The sequence below is a fragment of the Myxocyprinus asiaticus genome, chromosome 20 (genome assembly GCF_019703515.2).
Source record: "Myxocyprinus asiaticus isolate MX2 ecotype Aquarium Trade chromosome 20, UBuf_Myxa_2, whole genome shotgun sequence".
In the NCBI taxonomy this organism is placed as follows: domain Eukaryota; kingdom Metazoa; phylum Chordata; class Actinopteri; order Cypriniformes; family Catostomidae; genus Myxocyprinus; species Myxocyprinus asiaticus.
In genome coordinates, this window is record NC_059363.1 from 13,049,173 (window position 1) to 13,064,169 (window position 14,997).

Genomic DNA, 14,997 nt, shown 5'->3' on the forward strand with positions numbered 1-14,997 from the left:
AAAGATGAATGGCCAAAATAAATTATAAAACAAAATTATTATTATAAATAAATTATATATAAATATCATAGAAAACCAAAAATGATACTGTATTGGAGTACAGAACTGGTTCACAGTGTTCTTGATTGATCCATTAAAAGTCTCCCATATCTTCTTGGGTTTTGTTTTTTTTGATTTGTTAGATGCTATTACATTTGTCTAACTGTAGTGTATAACGTAGTTTAAATTGCTCAAATGTTATTTTTTTTCCCCCTTCCAGGAGAGTTTAGCACGACTACAGCGGGCGTTCGCAAGAAAATGGGAGTTCATATTTATGCAAGCAGAGGCTCAAGCAAAGTGAGTATTTTTAAGATCCTAATCAATGTTTCCCTCTCTCTCATTGGCTGTTGCTTTATGTGCCAATTGAAAGCCATGCCACCCAGTGAGGTCAGTTAGAACACAGGGAAGTGACCCTTTACTTTGCAAAAATGAAAAGCTTTTCAGGATAAGCTCATGTAATTGATGTTGTTTGATCAATGGCTAGATATTTGAAGAATCTGTCATCCAGTCACTGGTGTCATTTTCTTACACTATTGGATTTTGAATGTCCATTGGACATACATTGTATGTTAAAATTATTTTTGGATTGCTCTGAACTCCTTTCATGAGTCACTTCTGATGTCGTTCCAAGTTTTTTTTTTCTTTTATTTCTGAGCACTGTTGTGTTTTCTGTTTGCAGAGACACTATAGGCAACATTATAATTTTTCAGCTCAGCTGCATGGTTCAGTGCATGTTTCTTTTTTCTTTTGGAAGTTAAATGTTTTAATTGCTTTGGTTCTGTGGTCTGTCTTTACAGAGTTGATAAGAAAAGAGACAAAATTGAGAGGAAAATACTGGACAGTCAGGAGAGAGCCTTCTGGGATGTGCACAGACCAGTGGTAAGTGCTGGTGTCTGTGTCTATGTGCAGTAGAGCTGTAATAAGAAACAAGCGAAAACAATGTGGCCATTCTGTTCTCTTCAGAATTATTCTTTGTAGTTGTGGCTTGTTTGAAGCTGTTCCCTCACAGAGGAATGACACGTCAGTTGTTAATTTAAAGAGCTATTTCTTAGATCTTACCATTAAAAATAATTTTGTAATCTAATGCATTTATGTTGATTATGTCATATTAAATTATATTTTTGATTTGTTTAAAAAAATAATGTAGATGGAGTTAATTTCAGATTACCTAAAAAGTATTTTATAGTATTTTACAAAAAAAGAAAGAAAAAAAAAAGCATTTTACAGTTCATCTTGTTTTGAAATGCAATTCAAGACATGCTATAGCTGGGGCCTGGGTAGCTCAGCGAGTATTGACATTGACTACCACCCCTGGAGTCACGAGTTCGAATCTAGGGCGTGCTGAGTGACTCCAGCCAGGTCACCTAAGCAACCAAATTGGCCCGGTTGCTAGGGAGGGTAGAGTCAAATGGGGTAACCTCCTTGTGGTCACTATAATGTGTGGTTCTCGCTCTCGGTGGGGCTCATGGTGAGTTGTGCGTGGATGCCACAGAGAATAGCATGGGCCTCCACACGTGCTATGTCTCCCCGGTAATGCGCTCAACAAGCCACGTGATAAGATGCGTGGATTGACGGTCTCAGATGCGGAGGCAACTGAGATTCGTCCTTCGCCACCCAGATTGAGGCGAGTCACTACACCACCACGAAGACTTACAGCGCATTGGGAATTGGGCATTCCAAAAAAAAAAAAAAAAAAAAAAAAAAGACATGCTATATATGACAGGCTATAGAAAATCTCTTATAAAAATGTACCATGGTTTTACTAAAATAACATTGTAGAAACTGTGGTACTATGGCAGAAATGTTGTAGATCGATTTTAAATTTATTTTTCTTTTTTTTCATGTAACTATGGTTTTATAACTCACAGTGTATTTTAACTCACAACTTTTGTTTTAAATAATGTATTAGTAATGGTGGAATTAACATTAACCAAGATTAATAAATGCTGTAAAAGTATTATGCATTGTTAGTTCATATTAACTAATGTTGTTAACTACTGTTAACAAATAGAACCTTATTGCAAAGTGTTACCAATTTCTCACTCAATTACACTGTGCTGATACTTCTCATTAGCAATTTCATGCTAACTTGACTAATCTTTCAAGCTTATGTGCTGCAGAGAGATGCTCATGTTCTTGCCCATATTTAGCCAGTGTAGGTTTGAGATGTGGTTTATTACAGAACTGTATATGTCTTAAAGCTGTTTGCTTTTTCAAGTTTACATTATCTGGCTCGTACCTAAAGTTCAGTCTATACAGGAGTGTGGAAACATTGGGCACTATGTGATGTAGAATTGAGTTCAAAAAGCAGGAAACCATTTGTTTAACAGCTCCATGCCTTTTAAAGAAAACATCCACCTTTCACAAAACACAAGGGAGTATACCGGTCAGGTGCAATGTCTCAGGAGATTAACAGGTTTTACAGCATGTGGTTGCCTGGCAGCCATAAACTATAGGGCACCATATTCACAATGTATGTGTGTGTTTCAGCCAGGGTGTGTGAATACAACAGAGGTGGACATAAAGAAATCATCCAGAATGAAGAACCCACACAAAACAAGAAAGGTGCTTCACCTCTTCTGACACCGCAAATCCCCTGCAGTAAATTCAGCATTTAATCAAATAACTCCAGCTTCTAATTTCCTAAAGCACACATCTAATCACTAAACCATTCATTCCATTCATTCTATCATTGAACCATTCAGCATGTTGATTCAGTCAAGACTCTAATCACTCCACCAGTCAGGGAGCCTCACAAAATCCAATCGAGAACAAGTTACTTCACCAATCACTGATGCAATCACACAGAAATCTTTTCTCTAATGACTAAGACTGTAAATTATTGTGATGGTTTTTTGCAGTCTGTATACGGCCTTCAGAATGACATTCGCAGCCATAGCCCCACCCACATGCCAGTCCCTGAGGCCAAGCAACCATCCGAGGAAGAGCTTCAAGAGCAGGTGATGTCAGATCTGTATGTGACATACATGTACACTAAATAGGCATATTTCATATTTTAATTACTAAATTAGATTTTGAATTTGAATTTGAATCTGAATCTGAATCTGAATCTGAATTTGAAATTTGACATTTGAATTTGATTTTGAATCTGGATCTGAATCTGTATATACTGTATTAACACACACATTCACCCTTACTGTTACCATTGTTGTCTTTCCAGATCAAGTTTTGGCAATTACAGTTAGACAGACATCGATTGAAAATGTCCAAAGTTGCAGAGAGGTAAGTCAGAGAGAGAGAGAGAGAGAGAGAGAGAGAGATCCTAAAATCCTTTATTTCAATTGTTAAAACATTACATAAAAAATAAATAAATAAATAAAGAAGTAAATCATTTCAACAATTATACACAAAATCCCTTTATAACACCAAATCATCTCAAAAGTAATAAGATCATGCATGGTCTTATAATATCGAAAGTCAATTAAAATCCTAGATTTTACACGGTTAAAAAAAAAAAAAAAAAACTTTTAAATTCTCATTTACATCTCATTCAATCGTATTTTTTCTTGTAATATAAATTGCCATTTTGGCTTGACCCAATAATTTTTTTTTTACAACTGACACTGGAAATGATGCTTTCGACTGTATTTAAACCCACAAATAAACACTTCCACTGAGAATATTTCTCCACAATGATCAAAAATACTTTCTAAAATATTGAATAAAGGTTTTAACCTATTACACTCCATAAAAGCATGAAACACAGTTTCCCTTTGAGTACAAAAAGGACACCCATTGCTGACATCAGAATTTATAACTGACAAAAAAGCATTAACTGCAGTTGCACCATGCAGGATTCTCCACTGCAAGTCCCCAACTTTCTTTGGTAAAGGAGATTTGTATAAAGCTCTCCACTCTGGTCTCTTATCTTCCCCCAGTCGAAGAACAGTGCACCAAGGAGTATCACTCCTATTATCTAAAAACTTCTTTTTCAAATATTTGACACAACCTTCATACAACAATTTTCCAGAGGATGGAACTGAACCAATTATTATTAAGTTGCCACAATGTAACAATACACTTCTGTGATCTTCACAATTGGGTAATAAAGACAAGTTGGGAAAATTATCATCACAATTTGGAATAATTAATCCTAACATATATTCCTCTAACAATTTACTTTCTTCCAATACAATTACAGATCTCCACTTCTCAAGTAATTTAGAGACTATGCGAGTTGATTTTATTCCCAAATGTCCAACTGCTGAGTCAACATCTTTAAGCCTGGGTCCAGCCAGCTGTAGTAAGTGTCCAAGAGTTATCACTCCAGATTTCATAAGAGTCTCTTCCAGTGCAGGGAATGTCCTATCATATGATTATATCCAAGCGTGATCCATGAATTAGGGGTTCCTGTAACAACCAATGTAAAGAACTTTTAGCACTGAGTCTTTGTACAATAAACAGAGTCCATACTTTAAATACATTACGATAAAAAACTGGCAACTTAGATAAGGTCATCTTCTGTGGATTCATCCAAAACAAAGATTTGTCCAGTCCTAGACCTTTATAACTTTGTAAAATGGCACATGCTACCTGTTTCCAACTTGAGTCCACTGGACCAGTTAAAAGTCTTTGCACAAATTTGACCCTAAATGCAGCTGTTCTGCTCTGTACATGTACAAGTCCATGTCCTCCTCCTTATTTTGTTAAGTACAAAACAGCTTTTGGTACCCAATGTAACTTAAATAGATTGTATTTTTGACAATAAATCTAGTGGAGGATCAACACAGGCTAATTTATGCCATAAAGCAGATGCTACTAGGTTGTTGACGACCAATAAATGGCCTTTATAAGATAATTTTGGAAGTAAAAATTTCCATTTATCTAAGCAACCTTTTACCTTTTCAACAACTCCATCAAAATATTTTTGCATAAACATTGCATCTCCTAAATACACACCCAAGTATTTCAAACCTTCTCTGGACCACATTAATCCTTCTGGTAGTTTTGGCATTCCATTGGACCAACTACCGACCAGTATAGCCTCACTTTTAGACCAGTTTACTTTTGTAGCAGAGACTTTCTTAAAATATTTTAATATTTCCAGCATTAAATCAATGTCTCTCTGTTCATTAATTAGCACAACAACATCGTCAGCATAAGCTGGTAATTTAAATATATTTTTGCACTTTGGAATACATACACTATTTAAATCTTGCATAAAAGGGGCTCTATTGCCAAAGTGTACAACATTCCTGACAGAGCACAACCTTGTCTGACACCTTAAAAGGAGCGCATAAATTTCCATAAATTTTCAATAAACTTTCAACGTCACAGTACAAAGCTTTAATCATAGAAACAAAATCAGGCTTAATACCAAAAGCTGTTAAAACGTCCCATAAATAATTATATTCAATTCTGTCAAAAGCCTTTTCTTGATCTATTGACACTATACCAAAATCAAGGTTAAGATTGTTGCCGATGACTGAAATATCTCTAATAAAACGAATATTATCAAAAATTCGTCTTTTTGGAACACAGTAAGTCTGATCAGGAAGTATGACTTTTTCTAAAACTTCACTTACTCTATTAGCTAGAACTTTAGAAAGCAATTTATAGTCACTACACAACAAACTCAATGGTCTCCAATTTTTTTAATCTAATTTATATCACCCTTTATCAGCAACAGAGCAAGAATTGCCCCACGACAGCTCAATGGTAGCCGTCCCTTAACCAAACTATCATTGAGCACCTCTACTAGATCTATAATTATCTCTGACCAAAAAGTTTTATAAAAATCAATTGGTAGACCATCAATTCCTGGAACGTTGCCACATTCCATACTTTGGAGAGCTTTATTCAATTCTTTCAAAGTTACAGGCTTACTGTGTTCAAAATTAGCTTAATCAGAAACCTGGGGCAAATTATAAAAAACAAAAAAAAAACAAAAAAACATTAGCAACATTTTTTCTATGCATAAGCTCACTTTTATACAAATCTTCATAAAAACTGACTGCCATCTTTCGAATTTTAACAGAATCAGACATCAATACTCCAGTATCTGAGCGTAAGGCATGAATAGGCCTGTTTTTTTGTTTTTTTTTTCTCCAAATTAAAGAAAAATTTAGAAGAAGCGTCCATTAACTCTATATTCTGGAAGCGTGACCTGACTAGAGCTCCCTGTGTAACAGTATCCATCAGATTAGCTAAAGAGCTTTTCTTTAAATCTCTTAATAAAAGTCGACTCACCAGTAACATCGACAGTTTCTTGTAAATCCAATAACTCTCTGTCTAATGTTTTAATTGTGCTAATTATGTCTCCTGTGACATTAAAAGTTCACCATATGGCCAAATGTTTGTGGACACCAAATGTGCTTGATGAACATTTGATTTCAAAACCTTAGGAATCAATTTCCCCCTTTGCTGTAATAACGGCTTCCACTCTTTTGGGAAGGCTTTCCACTATACTGTGTGTAGTAACATGGCTGCAGGGATTTGCTCTCATTCAGACACAAGGCTATCAGTGAGGTCAGGAACTGACGTTGGTCGATGGGGCCTGATTTACAGTTGCTGTTTCAGTTCACCCCAAAAGTGATCAGTGGGGTTCAGGTCTGGGCTTTGTGCAGGCCAGTCAATTTCTTCCATGCCAGACACAGTAAACCATTTCTTTATGGACCTCACTTTGTTCACAGGGGCATTGTCATGCTGGAACAGAAAAGGGCTATCCCCAAACAGTTGCCACAAATTTGGAAGCACACAAAGCCCAAGCCATTACATAAAGAAACATTAAGATTTTTCTTTACTGGATTTAATGGAGTAACCAAATTCGTTAATTAGAAGGGGGTGTCCACAAACTTTTGGCCATATAGTGTATATTGTTGACACACTTGCTTAATTTGTGCCTTTGCAAGGTCCCACCATTGCTGTAGGGACTGAAAAGAAGACTTTGTGGATCTAAAATTGTTCCAAAATTCTTTAAAAAATCTCTTTAAAATGCTTATCACACAATAAGTTATTATTTAAGTGCCAATAAGCATTTTTTAACTTAATAGAGTTTGCGGTTACAACACAGAAAATCTGACTGGAGTAATGGAGCAACTCCTAAAGAAACTGAACTGGTGTTTATAACCATAAAATCTATCCAGTCTAGCAAGGGATAGTAAATTGTCATATGCATGAACCCATGTATATTGTCTCTGAGAATTATGAAAATTCCTCCACACATCAACGATCTCATGAGTCAGTTTCTAGCCATAACATGTTCAGTACAATTAAAATCACCACCTATGATTAACACATCTTCTGTTTTACAGTTTGTTCAAATGTTATTCAGAGTATCCAACAAACTCATTCTTTCAATTGCTTTAGTGGGAGTATATATACAAATAAAAATAAAAAATAAAAGATTTTCAAACTGAGCTTTAATTTTTAAAAGTCTACCTTTTAAACTTGATAAGAACATGGTATGAGACTCTGAAAATAAAACAGCAACTCCCCCACTGATTGAGGTCAAATGACTTAAAACAGATAACCCATCAAACTCCCTTGCCCAATCAGCAGCATTTCCTTCATCACTATGGGTTTCTTGAACAAAAAGAAACTTTTTCCTGTTTAAGTATTTCAAATAATTGTTTTTTTTTCTTTTTTTTTTCTCTTGCCCCATTTATATTTAAAAAAGCAATCTTTATTTCTCCCATAAATTAGGAAAGCAAAAAAAAAAAAAAAAAAAATGTAGAACTCACAAAATTAAATGTAAGCATTTTTACTGCTGACATTTTTCTCTGGCTGTGTATTAAACTTTGCAAGGATTTTCTTCAAACGATACACCTCCTGATTTGTGAAGCAAATTTCACACCTCAACATTTTTGCTTTTTCAATAAATTGCAGGACATCTGGGAAATATTCTTCAATGTGCACTTTCCTCGCATTTTTGTCACTTTTAAGAATGATTTAATATTGTCTACGCAGTAGTTTTCACTCGAAAAACCACTTTGCGGTAAACTACACGTAATGCTGCATTCAGAAAGATCACTTTCACTCTCCGTATCCGTCTAGCTAAAGTCATATTTAGCTCCTCTTTTTGCTTGTTTAACAATAGGACATTGCTGTATTCTTCATTTCTGTGGTGTTTTAAATGTACAGTCATCGTATTCAGTCAAATTCTGATTCTCACCATCATTAACAGGAGAGTGCATAACAGCCATTACGATACTGGCATCATTTTGCACTTCACTCACTTCACTTTCCCACTGATCGCTCTCTAAAACACCAACCATAATCTGTTCCTCGACAAATTTCTCTGTTGATCCATTGTCCACTACATTTTCCACATTTGTCACAACAATAGATGTCTGCACTGAACTAGGTCCAGGCATTTCAACATCAGTAGCCACAGCAGTATCATTCTGCATTTCTTTATCTTGTACTTTATCTTTAACGTTATTCTCTGATAAGGGCTTATTATTGGGCTTATCAACTTTGCCTGGACAGGCTCGGACAAGATGCTTCATTTCACCACATCCAAAACACTTCTTGTTGTTCGTAGTGGCGAAAATGACAATTATAATCCTCATGATGAAAGTTCAAGGATAAATCTAATTCATCAAGATTGTCTTGTAGGATCATGTAAACACAGCACCTAAACGAAACAACGTGTTTCAATAGCGGAGATTTACTCCCATTTGGAATCATCTTTATCGGCGATACCAATTTCCCATAATGGGACAACATTTGGGACAAAACTTCATTTGAAATGAAGGGTGGTACATTTGACAAAGTTACTCTCTTTGAAGGAGTTGAAAGATAAAGTACTGGGGTAAAGATACCATTGATCACAACCCCACTTTCTACCATTTGATTCGCTAAATCAGTTGTCTTCACAAACACAACCACAGCATTATACATGCAGGACACGGACAAAATGTTTTCATGTCCGGTTACTTCACCCACTGCTAAACTACACTCTTCTACACTGGCAGTCGAGTCTATTTTAACTCCATGATGCCACGTCTATGAGTTAAAACTCCCGCCACCCAGACACGCCATGTTCCCAGTACACTTCTGGGAGCTGACGCCCTGGTAATTCACCTGCTTTTTTCTCGCAAACTAAATCCTTAGTTCAAACAACAAAATCCAAAACTAAATATACTAAACATTCAAAGAAAGCAAAGAATAAACTGAAAGATAGAAAAAGATAAATCACTCGTACCTGACACAACAGCCAAACGCTCACTCAGCTCTTGTGCACAAATAGAGAGAGAGAGAGAGAGAGAGAGAGAGATCAACAACTCACAGGTCTACAGTTCTTAAACAATTTACTATTGACCTCTTTAATGGTCTATGTAGATATTACTCATCCTGACAAACATGTTTCTCATTTCATGTTTCTGTTTCTCTCCCTCTGTGAGATTAGTGACCCTTATTAGGATGTCACAACATCTCCAGTACAATTTAGTGCAACATGAAATGAAACCGATTTACAACATAGTTCAACTACATATACTATATATATATATACAGTACTGTGCAAAAGTCTTAGGCACATAAGATGTTTCACAAAAGCATTTGTCTTAAGATGGTTATTTATATCTTCAGCTTTAGTGTGTCAACAGGAAATATAAATGTTAGACTCCCAAACATTACTTTTGCAAATAGAAAAGATTAGAATAGAAGAACAGGGAGCCCTGCAACAGATGTCATGGCCCCAACAAAGCCCCCCACTGAACATCGTGTCTGTCTGAGATTACATAAAGAGACAGAAGCAATTGAGAATAGATAGAAGAACTGTGGCAAATTCTCCAAGAAGCTTGGAACATCCTATCTGCCAACAACCAAGAAAAACTGTGTCCAGGTGTACCTAGGAGAATTGGTGCTTTTAAAGGCAAAGGTGGTCTCACCGAATGTTGATTTAGCTTTTTTATGTTTACTGGACTTTGTATGACATTAAGTGATAAATGAAAACTATTTATATCATTATTTTTGAAGACATCCTCACTATGCAACATTTTTCACAAGTGCCTAAAACCTTTGCACAGTACTGTATATATATACATAAATGTTTGTTCATGTTTTTTTGTTTTTTTTAAATGCAGCCTGTTCATGTTGGAATATGCCTAATTTGTTGGCATTTACCTAGCTTCTACCAAGTTTAAAATAAATGTATGCCAAAATACTGTGTAGTTGGATTGGATGCATGGCTTATTATGTCAACAACAAAATATATGAGTTCTACCCTCTAAACATTGGTAAGCCTATTTATCATGGTTAGTTTAGTTGCATTGTATTATTTGCTTTCATCAATGTTCTTTACCTGCTGTCCACGACCCTATCAAAACAGACCTGTCACCTTTTTTTTTTTTTTGGGATGCGAACCACCAGTTGAGTTTCACTCCATAAATATGTTACAGTAGTTTGCATGCATTTTTGGTATGGTATTTTACCAAAAAAAATTTGCCATTGAGTGACCTCTGTATTCTTCTCTTCTCTCCTCCCTTTTCTCCCTAACATTGTATCTGTAATGGTTCTTACAGTTTGCTGAGTTACACTGAACAGTATTCAGACTATGACCCCTTCCTGTCCACTCCTGACCCATCTAACCCCTGGATATCAGATGACACAACATTCTGGGAGCTGGAGACCAGGTCTGTTTGAAATGAACATGCATTTACACAAACACCCATTCACTAGGTAATGCTATAGAATAATTTAAAATTAAGGTAAGAAGTCAAAGTTATGGTGATTAAACTTAAAGGTGCTGTAAGCTATTTTTGTTTTTTGGTATGCCACACATAAAATGTCCATACTACCTAACAGATATCACTGGTGACATCCTGAGATATCAGGCCTGTCTCTGTGATGGCCTTGAGCTCTGTAAATGGAGTCGAGGGAGCAGCCCGTTCTTTTATGGTCAATCAGAAAAGCTCTTTGTCTGCCAATCAACTTGCATGCTCAGGTTTGCTGACATGTCTTTGCAGAGCAGGTTTATGAGAGTAGATGATGATAGTCTTATTCGATAGTCTAATCTAATCGCAGAAGTTAGCATACTGAATGAAATCTCTTGCAACATCTTTAATGTGTGTGAAACTTAAAAATAAATGCAAAATGTCAAGTTAGGGTTTGAATCTGTTTGTTTGTGTATGGTTGTTTGTGTAAAATGCTTGCATATGATTAGTGCATAAGATAAGGAATAGGAGCAATGTTTTGGTTTTTATGGTTTTGTTTGTTTGTTTTTGTTTTTGTGTGTATGATAGTAACACATCTTTGTGTATATATGTGTGTATTTTAACAGTAAGGAGCCTGGTCAGACTAGAGTTCGACGCTGGGGTTTTGGAATCAATGAGGTCTTGAAAGATCCTGTTGGGAGAGAGCAGTTCCTCAAGTTCCTGGAGTCTGAATTCAGTTCGGAAAACCTCAGGTACACCAACAGTTCCCCTTCACGCCCCCTGCTGGTGGTTTGACGCACTGCATCATGGCCAGATGTCTCACCGGGCAAAGCGTTAGAACTATTGGATGTTTCATGTTTTGATTTCATATCCTGCAAAATTATTCTCTTTTGTTATTTAAAACCCTCTTTGTATTAGGTTCTGGTTGGCAGTGCAGGAGTTAAAGAGGAGGCCGATTCGAGAGGTGCCAACACGGGTACAGGAGATCTGGGAGGAGTTCTTGGCTCCTGGAGCCCCCAGTGCCATCAACGTGGACTCAAAGAGCTACGACAAAACCACACAGAATGTCAAAGACCCAGGACGATACGCTTTTGAGGACGCACAGGTGAAAAGCATGTGTGCTTGTTCAGCTGTTGTGCTATCTAGGAATAATCAGTAAAAACAAGCCATTTGAGTTATGTTTGAATGGTTTTAAATATTTAAATTTAAATGTATGCCTCCCAGGAGCACATCTACAAGTTGATGAAGAGTGACTCTTACAGTCGTTTCATTAGATCCAGTGCCTACCAGGAACTTCTGCAGGCTAAAAAAAAGGTAAAACTTTTTATTTGAAAACTATTTAAAAACATTTTAACCAGTTTATAATCATGATACAATCACTACATTATAGAATCATGTTGTGCATCGCACAGCTTATCCACAACACACAAGAAGACCTTACTGGTGAATATACATGCACAGTACATTAATTTCTCTTTTAATGCAATCATCACGAATACAGACTTCCATGGGTACTTTGTGAGGACACCCTTGAGCTTTGTAACTAAATTATATCTTGTTATTTCTCATCTAAAGGGGCATTCACACATTTAACGATTTGCAGTGACAAAGTGACCAAACGACAATCATTTTCAATGAGAGATTCCGATTTCTCCGACCTTTCTTGTGTAGCCCCATTTTTTTCACTCTTTATCTTATGGTTTGTTGACTAAGTTGGGAGACATACAGGATCGCAGAACCTCATTTGAAAAGTTCACTCGTAATGTGGTAAGTGGGAGTGGCCCTGCCCCCTCAATGATAGCTTACCTGACCAATCAGACAGCAGCTCTGGTCAGATGAAGCTTATCTGGTGCTTTACCCCGCCCCCAAACCTTGCAATGTCACGTTTAAATCATGTTGTCGTGATAACTCTGCTTTCGTCTTCCACAGGGTTAAGCAAGCTCTTCTCATTATTTGAATCATTATCAACCAAAATGTTTACCTGTGGTTTGTCTCTCTTTCTGCATGACTCTGCATTTTGGTCTCCTGTTGAAACACAGTTGCCAAAATGTGTTCCTGTTCACTTTTCTCTATCTTGTCCACAGAAAAGTAAGAACTTGTTTTGAAGGAAGGAAATGCTTCCAGGTAACCCTGTTTCTCCTGTATGTGTTTCTCCTGTTCATGTTTGTTTGAGTAGTCTGGAATATATCATTGTATACATTTTCTCACCCTTGTGACGTTCAGAACCTTTATGATTTTTTTTTTCCTTCCGTGGAACACAAATAGAGATGTTAAGCAGAATGTTCAAGCTCCTCCTTTCCATACAGGTAAATGGGAACATTTTCAAAAATTACAAAGTATAAAAGTACTCCATATAACTTGTGTGGAGTCCTCTGAAGCCATTTGATGGCTTTGTGTTGGGAACAGACAGAAATTGTAATTGTTATTAATTGAAAATGAAGCTATTTACACCAGTCCGTTCTTCACACCAGAAAGTCATACGGATTGGAATAACATGAGGGTGAGGTAATGATGTCCATTTTCTTTTTTTGGGCAAACTATTTTAATGTATCCCCTCTGGAATTCATGTGTTTTTTGTGTTTGTTGTCATGAGGTGTCCGTGTTGGAAACCTGCTTTTGGGTTACGTTTTTTTGTAAATTAGCCATTGAAATTAGTAATTTCCTTGTTTAGTATGCTTAAATTTAGTTTTTAAATGTCACTTCCCAATAACATACAAAATAATCTTTTCCTCTCTGTTCTTTTGCTCTGTTTGTCTCTCTTGTTTCAGGGGAAAACTCTGATATCTAAGAGGCTGCCTGCTGTCATCCAATCTTACTGAGCTTCAAAACAATCAACTGAGGATGAGGACGCTGTCATTTTCATCTCTGTCATTTGATTGGTCCAGATCCCAGATACCCAGGAAATGGACCAAAATACATGCATGTCCAAGAGACTGATTTATTTTTTACATCAGTTTCTACTTGCTACCTGCTAGATTCAGTCTGTCAGACAGTTAGACATTATGGACTTCTAATATTTGAGAAACGCAGCAATGTCTTTCAAAAGAGGAAAATGATGTTCAGGTCTTCTCCTTTCCTCTTCTGTCTGTCTGGACTATGTCTCCAGTTGTAGACTGATCTAAATGATGTCAAAACCAGAAAATATAAAGTCATTTAAAACTCACAAATATAACAGCGTAGGCACATTGTGTAAAATCGAGAAGCTTTAGACACAGAGATGATCTCTTCCTACTCATCTTTCATCTCTTTTGCATTGATTTTATTGCACTATAAAGGGTTTAGCACACATTTGCTTATTACACCTGTGAAGTGGCATGGGATATATCTGAGAGCGACTGGCCGCAACTCATAAGTTCTTTTTTGGCTTCCTCTGTTTATTTTTTATACCATGTGTAAACACACTTTTACTTGAAGATGTATTAAAGTCAGTCCTTTATCTTAAAGTCACACACTGATTTCTCTTTCACTGAGCCAAGTGTTAAGCTGTACAAAAACTGAGACAGCAGTTGCACACTTGTTTTTGACATGTTAAAGCTGTAGTGCTGCCTTGGGGATGCAGGTTTGAGTCTAGACTGTGTCATGTTCTTATCCCATTCCCGCTTTCTTTCCCATATCATTTCCTATCATGATTTTCCTGACCAAAAATGTTCTTCTGACATTCTTCTGCACAGAAACCATATAGCTTTTTATGGTTTTGTTGCATGATTTATTGTGTGCTTTTATATACTTTTATACCTTGTAATTGTTATGTATTTATGTGTGTAAATATTTATTTATGTTTGATCTCCATATGAATCTTAACGTTACCTACCAACCTGATAACAAATAGGAAGTTGACATGACATTTTAAACAGTGACAGAACTGTCCTGCAACTTTTTTCCCAATTCTCATATAATTATTATAGATGCATGCAGTTTTAATGATTTTATATTGATTTGGACACTACATGACCATTTTAAAAAATGGCAAATAGGTGATTGAAATGGTCACCAGTTGCAGTGCCTAGAATATACATTTCCCGTTATTCATTCATCTAAATTTTTATCTAAAACCTTCATGTTGACAAAAAGTGCATCACTACCCAAACACTTCACAAGTTCTTTTTTAACCACTAGAGGGCAATGACTCCATGTTCCTCTGATGGTTATTGTTTCAAAATACCTTTGTGTGTGCGTGTGAACATAAATCTTTAGATCCAAACCATCCAACACTAATAATAATCTCTGAATAGAACTATTTCCTGCTATCAAGAAAAGGAGAAATTTCACATGACATTTAAGAAACTGCTTTAGTTTCTTTGGAACGTCATTAGAACCACCCTGGACCACCACAATG

General features: G+C 36.3%; 1 protein-coding gene across 6 annotated transcripts in view; it reads left to right on the plus strand.

Moving 5' to 3' along the window:
• LOC127411035 (regulator of G-protein signaling 7) overlaps positions 1-14,124 on the plus strand; it is an 88,835-nt gene extending 74,711 nt beyond the window's left edge. For 3 of the 6 annotated variants that reach the window (XM_051646356.1, XM_051646359.1, XM_051646360.1), the window contains 10 exons: positions 260-336; positions 837-918; positions 2,530-2,604; positions 2,901-2,999; positions 3,221-3,282; positions 10,530-10,640; positions 11,288-11,413; positions 11,580-11,766; positions 11,886-11,975; positions 13,430-14,123. In XM_051646356.1, the coding sequence (XP_051502316.1) occupies positions 260-336; positions 837-918; positions 2,530-2,604; positions 2,901-2,999; positions 3,221-3,282; positions 10,530-10,640; positions 11,288-11,413; positions 11,580-11,766; positions 11,886-11,975; positions 13,430-13,480 (960 nt within the window). In that variant the 3' untranslated portion in view covers positions 13,481-14,123. Of the gene's footprint in view, positions 1-259; positions 337-836; positions 919-2,529; positions 2,605-2,900; positions 3,000-3,220; positions 3,283-10,529; positions 10,641-11,287; positions 11,414-11,579; positions 11,767-11,885; positions 11,976-12,745; positions 12,786-12,926; positions 12,968-13,429 lie in introns of all 6 variants that reach the window. The other 3 variants (XR_007892214.1, XM_051646357.1, XM_051646358.1) reach the window with 3 other exon arrangements.
• Positions 14,125-14,997: the final 873 nt, after the last annotated feature.